General features: G+C 42.3%; 1 protein-coding gene across 1 annotated transcript in view; it reads left to right on the forward strand.

Annotated features, from left to right (window-relative positions):
• The first annotated feature begins 716 nt into the window (after positions 1-716).
• The window catches only part of LOC138963643 (atrial natriuretic peptide receptor 3-like), a 68,796-nt gene continuing 50,555 nt past the window's right edge, over positions 717-18,957 (forward strand). Inside the window, exon 1 of the mRNA XM_070335489.1 lies at positions 717-1,616. Within this exon, the coding sequence (XP_070191590.1) occupies positions 1,326-1,616 (291 nt within the window). The 5' untranslated portion in view covers positions 717-1,325. The remainder of the gene's footprint in view (positions 1,617-18,957) is intronic.

Consider the following 18,957-nt stretch of genomic DNA (forward strand, 5'->3'; position numbering starts at 1 on the left):
CGTCTGTGATTCTGACGGATTTATTGATTGAAACAAGTTTTCCTGATTCAACAAGTGTTGATAACAATACAAGTGCCATTAACTCTGAAAAACGTCGTGAATTTTATGAGTGTAATCAATGCCTACAGTGTCACTGCTTGAACAAATTGTGAAGTATTAAATGTTCACAAAGAAATACGTAATTCCACAGGCTTGATTGATATAAAGTGAGTGATTCTTTATAAAAGTGTTATGGATTCGGCCAGTTTCATCGATTCTGAAAACGTCAAAGATTCTAACATGGTCATTTTTATTTAAATTTGTCGCCAATTCAGAAACTATTACTCCTTCAACTACAGTGTTAAAACTGGAAAGTGTCATAATTTTCTACGGAAAATTGATTCACAAAGTGTCAATATTTCGAAGAATGTGTCACTCTTCCAAAAAGTTTTCCCTGATTTCTAACGTGTGACTGATTCCAAAAATCTTCATTGGTAAGTAGATATGAATGAAAACTGTAGTATTACTGATCCAAAAGTGTCTGCGATCCAAACAGCCTCGGACATCCTGGTACGAAAGTAGTCAAAGGTTCCAAGCGTGTCGCTCAATGCAAACGTGTCATTGTTTTAAAAAGGTCACCAGATTTACCGTCACAGCGAGTGCCATTTGAATGGGAACAAATACTAGTTTTCCACGCGTCATTCGATACACATCGTGTTCGGTTCCAGGCGTGGACGACTTAGTATTCTGTGCAAGGAGTCTTTGATTTTTAAAAGTATCAAGCAGATACAAGTGTGCCATCACTTTCCAATCGGCGAGTGATTTTGTTCTTCCAAAGGCATATTAGTCAGTGGCTTTTAACGTGTCAAACAATACCAAAGTGTTACTGGTTTCCAGAGTGCCATATGCTGATCCTGCGAGTGTAGTTTCAAAGAAAATCGTCGCTGGGTTTCAAAGTGTCAACTGCTATCCGCGTATCAGCAGTCCTACGAGTGCCACTGTTTTTGTTGATTAAGCAAGTGTGATTTTAAATCACATATTAAGCAAATATTCGTTGGTATCTCAGGACGCTGCCCAGTACAGACGTGCTATTGCTCTTAAAAAGTGTCACCATTTAAACCGACTATGCAAGTGTCATTTTAAAATCAACATTCATTTTACACGTGTACCTACTTACTTACCTACTGCCGGTTATGCCGGTTGACATTTAAGGCAGCAACGAAGGACATACACGTGAAGTTGTTTCTAAAGTGTCGACGATTAAGCCGACTTAGTGAGTGTCGTCTCAAAAAAGAGTTTCACATCTCAGCAAACCATCTTCAAGGTCGTACACCAATTTCTTCAACATGGCGTCAACGCTGCTCATCCTGGCCGCAGCAGTCCTCGCCAGCGCTCAAGCCGCAAAGAAAGATCCAAAGGGGAGTACCATTCACTTCGCCGCCCTCCTGCCTGGAAACGTCAATCGCTTTCCGTTCGCTTTCCAGAAAGTTCTGCCGGCCTTGGAGCTTGCTGTGGCCAACGTAACGGCCGTAGGCGGACCTCTGCACGGGCGTGAGATCCAGGTCCACCACAGCAACTCTGAGTGCTCCACCGCTATCGCCATGAACCACATGTTCAACTTCTACATCAAGAAACAGGTAGGGTATAGTTGTAGTGTGGGTGATATAATTAAAGCTATATTGTACGCTTAAAATAGGGGTAATATTTGCAGAAAGTACTGGTTTACTAGGGTATCATTCAGGGCGACCACAACAATTCTGAGTATTCTAGTCCTGCCTCGATCTATGAACCACATGTTCAACTTCTACATCCATGTTTAATGTGAGTGCGAGAGTGTACACCTACAATGGTGGTATTATTTGCCGACAACACAGGCAAAAAGGGAGTATACTAAGGCATCACTTAGAGCCACCACAGCAACTCTCAATGCTCGACCGCTACTGCCATGAATTCCATGTTCAACGTCGACATGCATCCAGAAACAGGTAGGGTATAGTTAAATTGTGAGTGATGGAAAGCGACATTGAACGCTTAAAATTGGATTCTCTTTGCCGAAAGTGCTGAAAAAAGGTGAGTTCACAAGGGCATCATTTAGAGCAATTCTGCGTGTTATGTTGTAGTTCGACCTCCATGAATCACATCTTCAACTTCTACATTCAGAATGAGGTAGTGGAGAGCTTGAATGTTAGTGAAATAAAGCGACATTGTACGATTGAGATGGTTGTATTATTTGCCGAACGTATTGGCATAAAAGGGGTTTAACAGTGCACTATTCAGAGCAGCCACAACAGTTCTTTTTGAGTTTCTAGTTCTGCCGCGAGACCCACATTTCAGCTTTGATCTTAACAAAAACCCGGGTATGTTGCACAAGCGTGCTCCAGCGAGGCCTCTATATAAAGCGAATGTTTCTGAATACAGTGTCAGCAGTGAGACGCGAACACACGTCCAGACTTGTTGTACTACAACATTCGTACACAGCAACAAAAGTATGAGGCCCTGCATCTGTGTTTTATATCATGAAACAATTCACCAAAACCGAAAAAATACATCAAATGTCTTTTTATTTCTCTGCTTTCGTCAACAAAATAATACATGTAGAAGAAAGGGAGAACAAAAACGGTTGAGCAGAAAGTTTAGTTCAATGAACTAGGAAATGCTTACTCCACAAGGCCGTCGAATCAAAATGGTCTTGAGACACACACTCACGACTTCTTGCACGATCCTTTGAATCCCAAACTGACAGATAAACCGTTCTTATATCTCGTAGTTTGTATACATGTCTGTTTTAATTCTTGTTTATGCACTTTATTGACTTTTTTTTATCCCCGGCCAAGTAAAGTCATCGTCTTTTTGTTCTTTGGCTTAACAACTCCAAACAGATGTCTTGCTTTGGGGTTTTAACCGATTTTTAGAATATAACACCAGTGTTTGCGTTCGGATTTGTTTCACGTTGATGACTTTAGTCTAAGATTATGTCTTTCTCTTGGTTAGTTGGGAAGTTTGAGGTGATGAATTTTGTAATTTCACATGTGTTTTTGCTCTGATTTTCTGTTTAAGATTATAAAGTTCATCAGTCCAATAACGTCTCCGTTACTTTATCCCTGAGTACGCTAGTACTTGGGCTCAGCAGACTTTAATTGTGTGTGTGTGTGCGTGTGTGTCTTTTTCCACTTAACAGCTTATTGCTGGGAAGCTACTGGGCGCAGTTCGTTCAAAAGTTTATCAACTAACTTGATAATAGGTCCGATTGATCGTATTAAAACTTCATAATGTTACCTGGGACCTAAATGCGAAATAAACCACAAAAACGACTTGGCGGTGGGAGGAATTCACACTGGCGGGGCAACACGCAGCCTGATAGAACAGCCAGCCAGCGCGCTAGTTATTTCCCGCATCATCACACGCACGCAGATGATTTTTGTAGGTCAGGTTGTGGGAAAGTCCACCCTTAATGTTCCACAGGGGAACTGGTTGTGTTTGTATTGTTTATTTTCTCACAGTGATGTTGATGGTTTTTACAGTGCCGTTTTGAAAGAATATTTTCCGAATTAGGGGCACACTTTTGACTTTTGGTTCGTTTATCTCATCGAAGTAACATTCGAGTGTTTCTAAATCAAAACCTTCCAACACCGCTGGTGCAGATTAGACCTGCCTGACTGTCTGCGTGCGACGCGTGTTACTGTTAGAGCTGAAGATGAAGCCTCAACCGCCAGCCAGCCAGTGGATACTGTCGTCACAAAAAGACGTCATGACAAAGTTACACGCAAAGCGAAAGAGACTTAGACGTCATTTACTTTTGTTCGGAATTTTCCGTCTGTTCCTAGCTTGTCAGTGAAGACCTGACTTGAGTAAGCTTACCCAAAACGTCTGTTCTCTATTCACATTGCAGCTGTGAAATAATCAGTCTTGTGTCTCGGTCGTGTAGGTACAGAGTTTGCTTCTGCAATCATTGTGTTCGTGTTGATGACGGCTTCATAAGACAAATCAGCTAATCTATCGTGAGGAAGACGCTTATGTACAAATCACCGAACCCAACCCATTTTGTGTGTGCATTTTTCTGAAGAATAAACTGCATGTGGTTAATTGCATCCGTTTAATGCTTGTCGAAACGAGCCATAAGGCTTTAGAATAAAAGATTTCACGCATTGCTTGGCCATCTGATCACAGATGAGGTCGCAGTTTGTAGGTTGAATCTATGAATCGGCCAGAGATAGATCTGCATTTCGGGTCAGAAACCAACATTCACACCACAGGCATTCCAAACATGTATATTGTTAAGTTATGAAGAGGGTTGGCAGTATATTTTTCACTGTGATCAAATAAAAGAGAAAGGCCAGTCACCACGCACATCCTCGGCTCGCATGCAATGTATTTATATAGCAAAGGGAATGCCTGTACCGTAAAATCCCTAGCATAAGCCCACCATTTAGCAAACGCCCACCCCCCACTTTGGGCCAAAAGTTGTGCACAGGGGTAACTACCTAGCAAACGCCCACCCTGGTTTTTTCAAAGATAATATAGGCTCACTTTCACTAGGATTTGTGCAGACTGTTCTAAAAGTCATCTTTTCCCCCTTCTTTACCTTTTCGTGTTTCTTTCCTTTTTTCTTATGCTTTGTCCCCTCTCCTCACTCCCAGTCCCACCCATCCCCGACAAAGTGAATTAAAATTACGTCATGCTTTTCCACTGACGTCTTTTGTCTGTCAGTTACGTACCGGTACTTTGACGAGCTTCCTGGTGGCCTGAAGTTTGTTCTTGAATCTCTCTGTGCCATTTTTGCAAAATGCCGAAGCGACAGTCTTACACTGTGTCTTTCTCTGTCTGTCTGTCTGTCTGTCTGTCTGTCTGTCTGTCGGTCTCTCTCTCCTCTATCTCCCCTCTCACTCTCTGTCTGTCTGTCTGTCTGTCTGTCTGTCTGTCTCTCTCTCTCTCTCTCTCTCTCTCTCTCTCTCTCTCTCTCTCTCTCTCTCTCTCTCATGATTGTCCTCGTTGGCCTTCTTTGCCTCAAAGTCCCTTTTTTCTCCTTTTTCCTCCACTTCTACTCACACGACCTAACCTACATGCTTTCGGGGTTTGTATTCACTCAATTACACGGTTGAGCACAAAACTTATTTTGTGCAAAGGGGTCTATCCCTAGCAAACGCCCACCCCCCAATTTTGCCCTAAATCTGTGCACAGGGGGGGTGGGCTTATGCTAGGGATTTTACGGTAATTCACACAGAGCAATCACTTGGTCTTAAACGTGCACAAGACAAAAACTTTTATGCTGGGGGAGCGAGCCAGTCTGAAGAGTACTCGGGTCCAGCGCGAGCGTTTTTTATAGTACGTAACGTCAGTCCTTAAAGGAACAGCCCTTATTGCGTAAAGAGTTCGACTCACAATCTGGTCAGGTTTTGGCACGGTGTCACGAAATAAAAACTCTGCTGAACAGTCCCTCTCAATGCGGTCAATGCGCATGCGCTTACATGGGGAGATCAATCAGGTCGTAAAGAGTCGAGCGGATTGCTAACCCTAACCCTAACCCTAACTAACCCTAACCCAAACCCTAACGTCCAAGATTGGCGCATGCGCATTGACCGCATTGAGAGGGACTGTTCAGCAGAGTTTGTATTTCGTGACAGCGGGATAAGACCATCCCAGGGCTCCTCTTGGACACATACCAACACTAAGCAGCCTGACTGCTTGCTGTGCAAAGTGAGAAATATTTGGATCAATTCTTTTTCTTACTGACACTAGTCGCTTTTTGTTAAATTGATTCGTCCAAAAACTTCTCACTGTACACAGGAAGAAGTCCGGATGTTGACCGTTGCCATGTCTAAGAGGAGGATTGTTTTTTTATTCCTGAAAAACTGTGAGATTGTAATTCGACCTGCTTAGCACTAAAATAACACATCGATCACATGAGAAACACACTCATGTATCACAATATTTCACGAGTAAAATCACTGTGATCAGAGAATGTCGACAGCCCCCGCTATGAAGCTTGGATACCAACGATAAAAGATATCGTCCTTCGCGTGAAGACGATCGTGTGCACCTTCACACACATGTTTGTTTGTTTGTTTGTTTGCTTAACGCCCAGCCGACCACGAAGGGCCATAGCAGGGCGGTGCTGCTTTGACATATAACGTGCGCCACACACAAGACAGAAGTCGCAGCACAGGCTTCATGTCTCACCCAGTCACATTATTCTGACACCGGACCAACCAGTCCTAGCACTAACCCCATAATGCCAGACGCCAGGCGGAGCAGCCACTAGATTGCCAATTTTAAAGTCTGAGGTATGACCCGGCCGGGGTTCGAACCCACGACCTTCCGATCACGGGGTGGACGCCTTACCACTAGGCCAACCGTGCCGTCACACACATGTCCAGATTTCGGTGTGTTAGAAGGGGAATCAAAACGCAGGACAGGTTCATGGACCGTTTAATCATATGCAAAACTAAACATTCCCAAGTTGGTCGACCTATTGGCCTCCTAGTGAACGAATAAGATACACACACACACACACACACACACACACACACACACACACACACACACACACACACACACACATGCACACACACTCACACGCACATGTACATGCACACACACAAAACAAGTAATAATAAATGTTTTGACTTATATTTACATTTGTGTCGCTTCCAAAATGGACGAAACAAATGACAATTAATGACAGACAAAACGAACAATTTGCAGGAATTTCAGCCTGATTGTCTCTATGTTTTGTGTTGGTTGTTGTCATTTTTACATGTATAGTGTAATAAAGGGCTCTTTCTATTTCAACACAAATTATACTCAACGGCATGACTGTGCCCAGTGCACTAAGGAAATTGTGTGCTGAATTAATTCCACAGATTGACAAAGGTTTTAGTCACGGATTTGATTAAACAACACTTTCCACACTGTAAACAAAACAATCTGACTGTACATGTTTGGTACGTCCCAACTTGAGTTCGCTAACTTGGGAAAACCTTGACGGATTCACCTGACGGTTGAAAAGGAGAGGCATGAATCTTGAAGAAACCCAAGTACATTCATTTCAGCCACCAACATAATTACAAGGCATTTGCCAACCATATATGCTACTTAAGAGAAAAGTAACGTTCATCGTTATAAGTCGTTTTCCCGACGTTAACATTTGGGCAAACTGGGGACTTTACGAGAACCGGACAAGATTCCATTAGGCTGAAATAGTGCTTTGGGGTACAGCGACTGTATTTTATTTTAAGCGAGTCTTTCTGTGTGACTCAAGGAGTCTACTCAGAATAGCCTATAGGGGAAGGGGGAAATGACGGAGATAGGGGTTGAGCGGATGGGAGGTGGGGTTGGGGGCCGAGAGAGAGAGAGAGAGAGAGAGAGAGAGAGAGAGAGAGAGAGAGAGAGAGAGAGAGAGAGAGAGAGAGAGAGAGACACTCACACAGACAGACAGACAGGGGCACAGACATAAAGATATACAGACAGACAGACAGACAGAGAGACAGGCAGACAGACAGACAGACATAGGCATAGACAGATAGAGGCATAGACAGATCTATAGAGGCACAGACAGAGGAGCATATATTATAGCCAGATGGATAGACAGACAGACAGACAGACAGGCAGACAGACAGAGGAGCATATATTATAGCCAGATGGACAGACAGACAGACAGACAAACAGACTGTGACAGACAGACAGATAGACAGAGACAGCGAGATAGAGAAAGACAGATAGACACACAGACAGCTGGACCCTCTTGTACCCGCTCACATCCTAAGATGTTCTCCGTAAGAGAACAAGAGTTGGTGTCAATGTCCATTTTAATCACCCCTTGGAGCTATTGAGTGTGAATATGGATACCCGTTTTTTGTAAAGCAGAGTGAGGTCGCCGAACTCACGTTTCTTTCTCTTTTGGATTTTGTTCTTTTGGTCTTCATTTTCGATTTGAGGCTATCAATTTGAGTTCACTTGTGCACTCTTACAGCTGTTTGCAGTCTTCGTATGAAATTGCTAAGGCCAAAAAAACAAGTAGGGGAAAGTCGCTAAACCTGGAACAGTTAATGAGAAACAGCCGTACCAGACAAAAAAATGGATATTGCAAAGCGTTCTTTATATTGTCACATACTAGATTCTATCAGTAAATAAACGAACCACAAAAAATTAAATAACAATCACGCAACTCATCAGACTGATCATAATAAAACATGTCTGCATTTGTTCCAGGTTGGACGCATGGGTGTGTAAAGTGGAACACTGTGTTGTCAAACTCGGAACACATACAAACACACCCTGACTCTCTGTCTAGCTCTGTCTGTGTCTCACACACACACACATATGCACCCACACACTCTCATTCACACACAAACAAGCACACTTTACCACACACACAAGATAAATACGTCATAACATTTTGATTAAGCCAATTTACGTAAATGTCTTTTTTTCAACATCATATTTTGATTTTTACCAAGGAAATAACAAATCGGATAACAATTTAAGCCTTAAATGTAAAACAAAAAGATAAATAAGGGCTAGGTCTAAAAAGGACTGAAAAACAAAACCTTAAAAAAAAGAGGAAAAAATAGGCAAAGAACCGATTTCGCAGACAATGTCCTTTGCCATGTCACACACCTGCCATATCAGCAATGTGTTACAATGATGAAGTTTAGAACATTAAACAACAATTTGCCTGTACAGAAAGAACGTTACCTTAACACCCCGAGGTCAGAAAGAACTTGCACCAAATGTGTATCACAAGACATAGGTGATGAATTCCATTATTTATTTGTCTGTGATTTTTTCAAAGAAGAAAGAGCTGAGTTGTTACCACCTTACTATTGGAAAAAACCTAATGCACTTAAATTTAAAAAGTTGTTTGCTACTAACAAAAAGAAATTGCTAAAGAATATTTTGGACTTTATTAATAGAATCTGTAACAGTTTTTCATAATCTTTTTTATTTATTTATTATATTAGATTATCATGATTGTATTTATTGTTCAAAATGCCCCCAGGGGTTATGGACTAATAAAAAAAACTTGAAACTTGAAACTTTGTCTTCTACTGCCAGCGCAGTCATCGTGTGATTACTGTGTGCACTTCTGGCACTATAACATATCCTCATGGGAGTTGGTGCCACACATGAAGCAGTACCACGAAATTTCGCAGCTTCATTTGTACCCCTCTTCTGTTGACAAATAGATATAAAAGGGCTACCTGCCCAATTGACTAAATGTAAAAATCACTACGCATAAAGTCTCAAAGCAAATAACTAAGAACAGATTTAAGAACTGATTTTGCAGACACACAATAATTGCTAAGTACAGATTTCGAAGTCCTTTTGTCCGCTGCTGTCAGCGCAATCCTCGTGTGCCCACTGTGTGCACCTCTGGCACTGTATCATGTTCTCAGGGGAGTTGGTGCCACACATGAAGCAGTACCAAGTGCTTTCCCCCGGGATAGAACGCATCGTCGAGAATGTTCTCCTTTTTTCCCTCTGATCAGAAGATATTCCCCTCTTGTTTCTCTGAGCAGAAGATTTTGTAGCTTCATTCTTTCCTCTTTTCTGTTGACCTGCACGCCTTTTTGCAAGTGAAATCTCCAGCTTTTTCTTGTAAGGAGAAGATTATTTTTTTCGTGATGATCTCTTCGACGAGCTTGTGGTTGTGCGATGCAGGACATCAGCAGCAGGTAAGCTTACATTTGCTGCTGACACCAATCAATCATAATGACCAGAATCTCCATGTACAGTGTACAAAACAACGATGGGGGTGACGTTGGCAAATTTATTTCAGCTTCAAAAATGCTATTGATTAGTTCTTGTTCTATCTCTGGTGTTAACGTAGAAGGTCTTCCTGTGAACTTTACTTCTTCTTTTGCAAATTTGTTTGTTTCCTTCTAAATGACTTTTAAGAGTTGTGACAGTAACACCATATGCTCTTGATGCGCAACGCAAACCCATATCTCCGTTTTTCACTGCCGACAAAGCGCAGCCCATTTCTTCTGGTAACCACCGCCGTTCGGGTCTCATAATATCGGGTCTCATAATACTGTCAAACAAATCAATCAATCATTCAATAAAACTTATAGAAAGGAAAAACACAGCAAAACTGAAAAGAAAATTGAATACGTGAATAAAACAGCAGTGTTCTGTTTAATAATTGATGAGGGTAAGATGGAACAGAATGCGGCAAAGCTGGAACACTGTTCCATGTTTGCCTCTCTTATGTGTTCCATCATTGCCTCATGGCACCTGCATGGATTTCGCGTGTTTCTGTTGGATACACGTGACGTTTCAAATCTTTTGTTCCCGTTCAAGTTATTGCAAATCTATGAAGGTTTATCACAGCAATCAACATTTTACGTAAACGTATGTAGATAAAGAGTAATAATACGAATTGTAGATGGTAGAAATAAGAAGAAGAAGGAAGAAAAGTTTAAAAAACGTACCATTTTTTTTGTTTTGCCGCGGTAGTAATTTTTTTTGCTGGAATAATATCAAGGAATGTCACTGGACATTTCTGCAAAACAATTGTTCATGAATGTTTCCCGTTGATTGCATATTGAGGTGTTCCAAGTTGGCCGACTGTTCCGGGATTGGCGACTTTCCCTTATGTTGGATTAGGGTAACCCGACCGACCCTTTTTTTCCCGCCGATCCCAACACTTATTTTTCATATCTAAAAAAAACCAAAATTTGTTTGCACATTTTGCGAACCATACCGAGACTAAGGGAAGTAACCTTCTTTAAAATCGACTAAAAAAAAGTATAAAAAGCCGACCTACCGTCGATATATCTTTATCCTAAATCAACATATATTTTTGTTTGGCCTAATGCAAGGTTGTATTCTGCCCAACATTTTAAGTACAGGCAAAAAACTTAATTAGAACAGACATCGAACTTTAGATTATCGGAGACTGACGCCGAAGCGTAACTGACGGGTGTTAAAAATGGCTTAATCACCAGTAAGGCCCCCCCTCCCCCCCCAAAAAAAATGTAATTACGGTAAAATAGGCAAAAAAAATAGGGTCGGTAGGTCGGGATGTTTTTTTAAATTTTTTTTCTTCTAAAAAACCCCCATATTTTTAAGTTATTTTGCCAAACAAAAAAAGACTTTTTCTTTTTACATTTAGTCAAAAAAATTTGTTCTTCCTAAATGCCAAAAAAGAGTCTAGGGTCGCGCGAAAATATAGGGTCGGTCGGGATACCGTAAACAGACTATTTTTTACATTTAGTCAAGTTTTGACTGAATGTTTTAACATCTAGAGGGGGAATCGAGATGAGGGTCGTGGTGTATGTGTGTGTGTGTGTGTGTGTGTGTGTGTGTGTGTGTGTGTGTGTGTATGTGTGTGTGTGTGTGTGTGTGTGTGTGTGTGTGTGTGTGTGTGTGTGTGTGTAGAGCGATTCAGAGTAAACTACTGGACCGATCTTTATGACATTTTTCATGAGAGTTCCTGGGTATGATAACCCCGGACTTTTTTTTTCTTTTTTTTGGATAAATGTCTTTGATGACGTCATATCCGGCATTTTGTAATAGTTGAGGCGGCACTGTCACACCCTAATTTTTCAATCAAATTGATTGAAATTTTGGCCAAGCAATCTTCGACAAAGCCCGGACTTTGGTATTGCATTTCAGCTTGGAGGCTTAACAATTACTTATTGACTTTGGTCATTAAAAATCGGAAAATTGTAATTAAAATTATTTTGTATACAACGATCTAAAATTACGTTTATCTTATTCTTCATCATTTTCTGATTCCAAAAACATAAATATGTTATATTCGGATTAAAAACAAGCTCTGAAAATTAAAAATATGAAAATTATTATTAAAATTAAATTTCCGAAATCGATTTAAAAACAATTTCATCTTATTCCTTGTCCGTTCCTGATTCCAAAAACATATAGATATGATATGTTTGGATTAAAAACACGTTCATAAAGTTAAAAAGAATAGAGATATAGAAAAGCGTGCTATCCTCCTCAGCGCAACCGCTAACCCGCTTTTCTGGATTGTTCATGTCACTGCCTTTGCCACGAGCGGTGGACAGGAAATGCTACGAGTGTACGGTCTTGCGGAAAAAATGCAATGCGTTCAGTTTCATTCTGTGAGTTCGACTGAGCTTGACTAAATGTTGTATTTTCGCCTTCCGCGACTTGTTATTGTTGGCCTAATCCCCATGAGTGCATCCATCTTCCTCACCTCACTCATGCCATCCGACCTAAACGCCCCACCCATCCAACACCCTAACTCCACCCCCCCACCCCCGTCCCCAATGCCTACACTTCTTCCCGTGATTTTTTTTTCTCACCATCCTAGGCCGTGAAAGGTGGATGCAGCGCCTAAAGGCAGTCGATCTACTGGCCGATGTGAATGCGTGATATATTGTGTAAAAAATTCCATCTCACACGGCATTAATAGGTAACATGCGCCTTGAGTCGCCTTGTGTGGTGAGATACGTGCGCGATATAAATCCTCGTAAATAAAAAAAAATAAAATATCTGGCCAGGGTTTTTACGTGGGACGAGACTGTCCCACCACTTCGTCACATACACATAATCAACAGCCTCACTGCTTGATGTGGTGAGTTGGATTTGTTTGAATGAATAATGAGTGTATTAATGAAAAAGTCACTGGTGGCGTTTTCCAAATTCATTCGTCAATAAATTCACATTGTTCACAAAAAGCACATAGGCGGTTGACTTGTGGTATGTGGAGGGATGGTCTTATCTTTGGTAAAAGCATGGTCACATCTGAGATGGTCGGGGATGGTCGAAATGGTCTATAGTGAAGTATAATATGGTCCATTGTGATTTTGAAATGGTTCGTCGTAATGCACATAGCGGTCTAACACGATGTAAGAAATGGTCAATTGTGTTGTACACAATGGTCTATTGCGGTGTACAAAATGGAGCTATTGCGATGTGAGAAATGGTCCATTGCGAAGCACAAAATGGCGAATGCTGAATAGGAATGCATCTTTAACCTTCTCTCCAGCCCTTGGTATGGAAGTCTCTCAACATCAGACCTCTTACCCCCAAAAATGATTAAATGGGAGATAAACAGGACAAGAAGGTCAATACAATCATAGTGCGCTGCTTCTGAAAATCGAACTTCACGAGAGCTTCTTGACAGATGGTGAGATGCGTTGGCCTGCGATAACGAAACGTGCCATTTAGTTTTACCCATGTGTCGATATTTGTGTCTGGTTAGTTAAATGGCTGCCTTGGACATGGCTCCTATGGGTTTGCCCTTGCTAGTCCTAAAAACCTGCCAACATGCAGGGGTGAGTCTTTTGGGGGCAGAATATGTCTGAGCACGTAATTTCAAAAAAGTAGAGATTCTCTAAAAGGATTTGAGTTGCCTACCTTTTGATTCTGGTTCAGAAGGTACTGGGTCGTTACGATTGACAACATATTCGTCGTCGTCGTAGTCACCATCTTCGTCTTCAACTTCATCATCATCATCATCATCATCATCATCATCATCATCATCATCATCATCATCATCATCATCATCATCATCATCATCATCATCATCATCATCATCATCATCATCGTCACCGTCATCATCGTCATTATTATCATCGCCATCATCATCGTCGTCGTCATCGTCGTCATCGTCGTCATCATCATCATCATCATCATCATCATCATCATCATCATCATCATCAGCATCATCATCATCATCATCATCACCATCTTCGTCGTCATCGTCATTATTATCATCGTCATCATCATCGTCGTCGTCATCGCCGTCATCATCATCATCATCATCATCATCATCATCATCATCATCATCATCATCATCATCATCATCATCATCATCATCATCATCATCATCATCATCATCATCATCATCATCATCATCATCATCATCATCATCATCATATTCTTCTTCTTCTTCTTCGTCTTCGTCTTCACCGCAGTCATCATCATTACCACAACCACCGCATACATCATCATCATCGTGCTTTTATACGCTGTCAACTCAAATGGACCAGATGTATTGCAAGAACATTAACAAAAAACGTTGCCTAAGAGCTTTTTCACAACATGAACAGACTTGTTTCAAGAGCACACGATCTGATAGTTTGTAAAAGTTCCCTACACTTCAAGAGTGAAGACGCCTTTGTTTAAACAATATTTATCTGTGAACCATACGTCGTATCTATATATATATATATACGACTTGTGTCTGTCTGTGTGTGTGTCCGCGATGCCAAGCCAAAGTTCTCGATCGATCTTTTTCAAATTTGGAGGCCATATTCAGCTACATCCCGGACACAACCTCATCGATGAGATATTTCAACACGTGCTCTCAGCGAGCAGCGCTGAACCGATTTTTAGGTTTTTCTCTGGATCCATTTCCAGTAACTCTTCCTTATCTTCTCCAGTGTTTTCAGCGTTTACCTCCCTTCCTTCGTGTGGCGTCAATCCATATTCCCGTTTCTATTTTTAGAAGGTCACTGTCGACAACGCTCAATCCATATTCCCGTTATACTATTTTTAGAAGGTCACTACTTTTCTCCAGTGTTTTGCGCGTTTATCTCCCTTCCTTCGTGCGGTGCGCCGGCAAAGCCGGCGTACACCCGGCAAAGCCGGGTCCCTGGCGCAGCCGGGTATTCGGCTCGACTTTTTCCCGGCGCAGCCGTACCCGGCGAAGCGGGTATTCATCTAGTCTTCTATATATATATACGACTTGTGTGTGTGTGTGTGTGTGTGTGTGTGTGTGTGTGTGTGTGTGTGTGTGTGTGTGTGTGTGTGTGTGTGTGTGTGTGTGTGTATGTGTGTGTGTGTGTGTGTGTGTGTCCGCGATGCACGCCCAAGGTTCTCGATGGATCTGTTCCAAATTTGGTGGGCATATTCAGGTAGACCCCGGACACAACCTGCTCGATGAGATATTTCAACACGTGCTCTCAGCGCGCAGCGCTGAACCGATTTTGGTTTTTCTCTGGATCCATTTCCAGTAACTCTTCCTTATCTTCTCCAGTGTTTTCAGCGTTTATCTCCCTTCCTTCGTGTGGCGTCAATCCATATTCCCGTTACTACGTTACTATTTTTAGAAAGTCACTGCACTGTCCAGAACGCTTTCATTGCACCCGTCAGTTGTCCTTACTGTAAAAGTGAAAAGGTCGAATCAATTTATAGCCACACGAAAAATACACTGTCATCTATCTCAATATATTTATAGATATAGATATACATATATATATATATATATTTATACGGCTTCTGTGTGTGTGTGTGTGTGTGTGTGTGTGTGTGTGGGGGGGGGGGGGGGGCAACACCTGTGGATTGTAGAGTTCTGTTTGTGATGTGGTCTGGCGGCTTTGGTGTGTCTGTATGTTCAGGCCTTCCTTTGAGAAGCCATAACAGTTATTCTCAATCCCGTTTGAGTGGACTTCGCCTTCAAAGGTGATTGTGGTGTTTCGGCACTCGGTTACATTTGGCGTCGTCGACAGCGATGGGACTCGACATGAAATGTTCAGGCCACTGAATCATTTTTGTGCTGATCCCATTCCACATGGGAGGGACCTAAGCTTGGCGGGTCCATGGTTCGGATCTTTGGGGACACAGTTCATTCAAAGGAGGTCGAGTGTGACAGGGAGACTACCGTCGCCCTTCACAGCAGACTCTGCAGAGTTGTTCGCCTTAGAAGTTGTGGGCTTTCCTTGCATGTACCCGTAAGTTGTCCTCACTGTAAAAGTGCAAAGGTCGAATCTATTTATCGAAAACTCCACTGTCATCTATCTGTATATATTTATATATATATATAAATAGATATATACGGCTCTGTGTGTGTGTGTGTGTGTGTGTGTGTGTGTGTGTGTGTGTGTGTGTGTGTGTGTGTGTGTGTGTGTGTGTGTGGAGGCAACACCTGTGGATTGTAGAGTTCTGTTTGTGATGGGGTCTGGCGGCTTTTGTCTGTCTGTATGTTCTGGCATTTGAGAAGCCATAACAGATAATATAGGGCTTAGAAATAAGCTCTAAAATTCTCAATCCCGTTTGACAGGACTTCGCCCTCAAAGGTGATTGTGGTGAACCGCCACGCTGTCTGTCTCTGTCTCGCGTTTCACCCCGGCGAAGCCGGGTATTCCTCTATTATTTATATATATAGATAGATATATACGGCTTCTGTGTCTGTGTCTGTGTGTGCGTGTGTGTGTGTGTGTGTGTGTGTGTGTGTGTGTGTGTGTGTGTGTGTGTGTGTGTGGAGGCAACACCTGTGGATTGTAGAGTTCTGTTTGTGATGGGGTCTGGCGGCTTTTGTCGGTATGTATGTTCTGGCATTTGAGAAGCCATAACATATAATATAGGGCTTAGAAATAAGCTCTAAAATTCTCAATCCCGTTTGAAAGGACTTTGCCTTCAAAGGTGATTGTGGTGAACCGCCACGCTGTCTGTCTCTGTCTCGCGATTCACCCCGGCGAAGCCGGGTATTCCTCTACTTGTTTTATAAGTGGTTTAAGTCCTATACGGGAACATTAAGGAACGCTGTAGTTGTTTGGAATAGTCGGAAGCAGACAACATATCATTTGCTCTCTGTGTCTACAAAACACACACCGCACACACACACACACACACACACACACACGCACACACACATACAAACACAAAACAACTAGGCTCTAGTCGCATGTGAAGTGACAGCAGTAAGCCGATTTCCACGTGCCCTGTCTCGTTTTTCCTCATGTATTGTTTCTTCGCCGTTTCATAAAATGTTCTCAAGTACGTTGAAGTCCTGCTTTTAGAGGGGTGTGCGTTGGGTGGGGGGGGGGGGGGGGTAATAAAAGGGAACGAAGGCAGAATATGTGTTTGAGCATTTTTTTCCTTTTTGCGGAGGCAATTGTAAGCTGATTTCCAAACACTTAGTCTCTCTTTTTACGGTAATGTCGGACCTGTTCCCTATACCGTTTCGAATTTCTAACGTAAATAAGAGTTCCATTTTTGTGGTATTAATTTCCTTCTGGCCGGAGAAGTTGGGTAGCAGCAAACTGAAACAAAATGACGCCAATGATGTTCTTATGCCAGTGAAGATTAATTATACACCAGACCTTGTGGTGTACATTATCTCAAGCACTTACGTTTTTCTTTATGTTAATGACTTTAGTTCGCATGCACCGCACTTGCACAATTTCTTGATTTTTCATCATTTGGTTTTCTGTTTTTTTCCATTGAGCTTGTCAGTGGTTTGACTGATAGGGTTTTCCTTCCCTGTCCCACCTTCTGACTCTCTTATTCGCGGACAATATTTTGTATCCGCCCTGCTAAGACGTGCCAACGGTTTTTTTTTGTCTGTGGAGACAAATACACAGACAGACAGACAGACGGACGGACCGACAGACAGGCAGACAGACAGACAGACAGACAGACAGACGGACGGACGGACGGACGGACGGACTGACGGACGGACGGACGGACGGACGGACCGACAGACAGACAGACAGAAAGACAGACAGACAGACGGACGGACGTACGTACGGTCAGACGGACAGACTGACAGACGGACAGAAAAACAGACAGACAGACAGACAGACAGACGGACAGACGGACAGATACACACAGACACACTGACAGACAGACATACAGACATAGTGTAATCCTCTGCAAACAATGCGGAGATTACAGATTGTTGTTTGTTTGATACTTTGTCTTTTAAGTACCACGTGCATACATCGTATGTCTAACATCAAGACGCACCAAGGAAATACTTAACACATTTATCTGCACCACAACTATGTGTCGTTCACGATTTAGTCCAGAGAGAACTTCAGAGAGAATTTCTGTTCTGCAATCACTTTGTTTGTCTCTGTTAAATTGCTTTCTTTTTTAAAAGTCAAAAGCCAGATTTCATAGCTCTTATTTTCTTAACCGTTCAGAAACAGTTTACACAGGGGCGTGTTTACATAGAAGATGCAGAAATTAACTAGTCTAAACAGCTAAGTGCAGGGTCCTGAGCGGTATTCTGCTGACGAAGAAAAAAACCAACCCGATCACCGTAAACATATATCATGCAACTAGAGGTTGAATTCGCCGGGTGAATCGCGAGACAGAGACAGACAGCGTGGCGGTTCACCACAATCACCTTTGAAGGCGAAGTCTTCTCAAACGGGATTGAGAATGTTAGAGCTTATTTCTAAGCCAGGGCTATATTAACTGTTATAGTTTCTCAAAGGCCAGAACATACAGACAGACACAAGCCGCCAGACCACATCACAAACAGAACTGTACAATCCACAGGTGTTGCCTCCACACACACACACACACACACACACACACACACACACACACACACACACACACACACACGAAAATACTGTGCAAAAAAACGTTCGTGCTCGAACCCCTTGGACTATTTCGACCTCGTGAATACAACACTGCACTTCAGACGAAATTGCTACTCCACAAACTGGAGAGTCTCAGTCGTGTTAAGAGATAACGCCATCCAAAAGAGGCACACATGCATATAATATACACACTGGAAAAAAGGTCAAAGCAGTTGTATGCAACATGGGTGCACGTAAAGCCTACATGATGTAACCGTGTGCCGAAACACTACGATCACCTCGGGAAGCGAAGTGCAATCAAACAGGATTGAAAATGTTAGGGCTAATTTCTTAGCCCTATAAAAACTGTTATGCAAACCCGCAGGTTTCCATGAACATACAGACAATCGGAAACCACCAGACCCCATCACAAACAGAACTCTACAAACCACAGGTGTTGACTTTAAAGGCCAACAACCCGGGTGCAGAGTCCGTTGTGAAAGGAGCGGTAGCCTCCCCTGTCACATAATAATATGGCGAAGTCGAATTCGCGGTGAAGTCTACGTCACGAAGCTCGCTGCAAGAAGCTTTATGGCGCTGAATTGTGGGTAAAACGACTTCGCGAAGTCAACTTCGGGCTCACTTAAGGACAGTCTAAAACAAGTCGCGTAAAGCGGAAATACAACATTTAGTCAAGTAGCTGTCGAACTCACAGAATGAAACGCAA

The sequence above is a fragment of the Littorina saxatilis genome, linkage group LG4 (assembly GCF_037325665.1).
Source record: "Littorina saxatilis isolate snail1 linkage group LG4, US_GU_Lsax_2.0, whole genome shotgun sequence".
NCBI lineage: Eukaryota > Metazoa > Mollusca > Gastropoda > Littorinimorpha > Littorinidae > Littorina > Littorina saxatilis.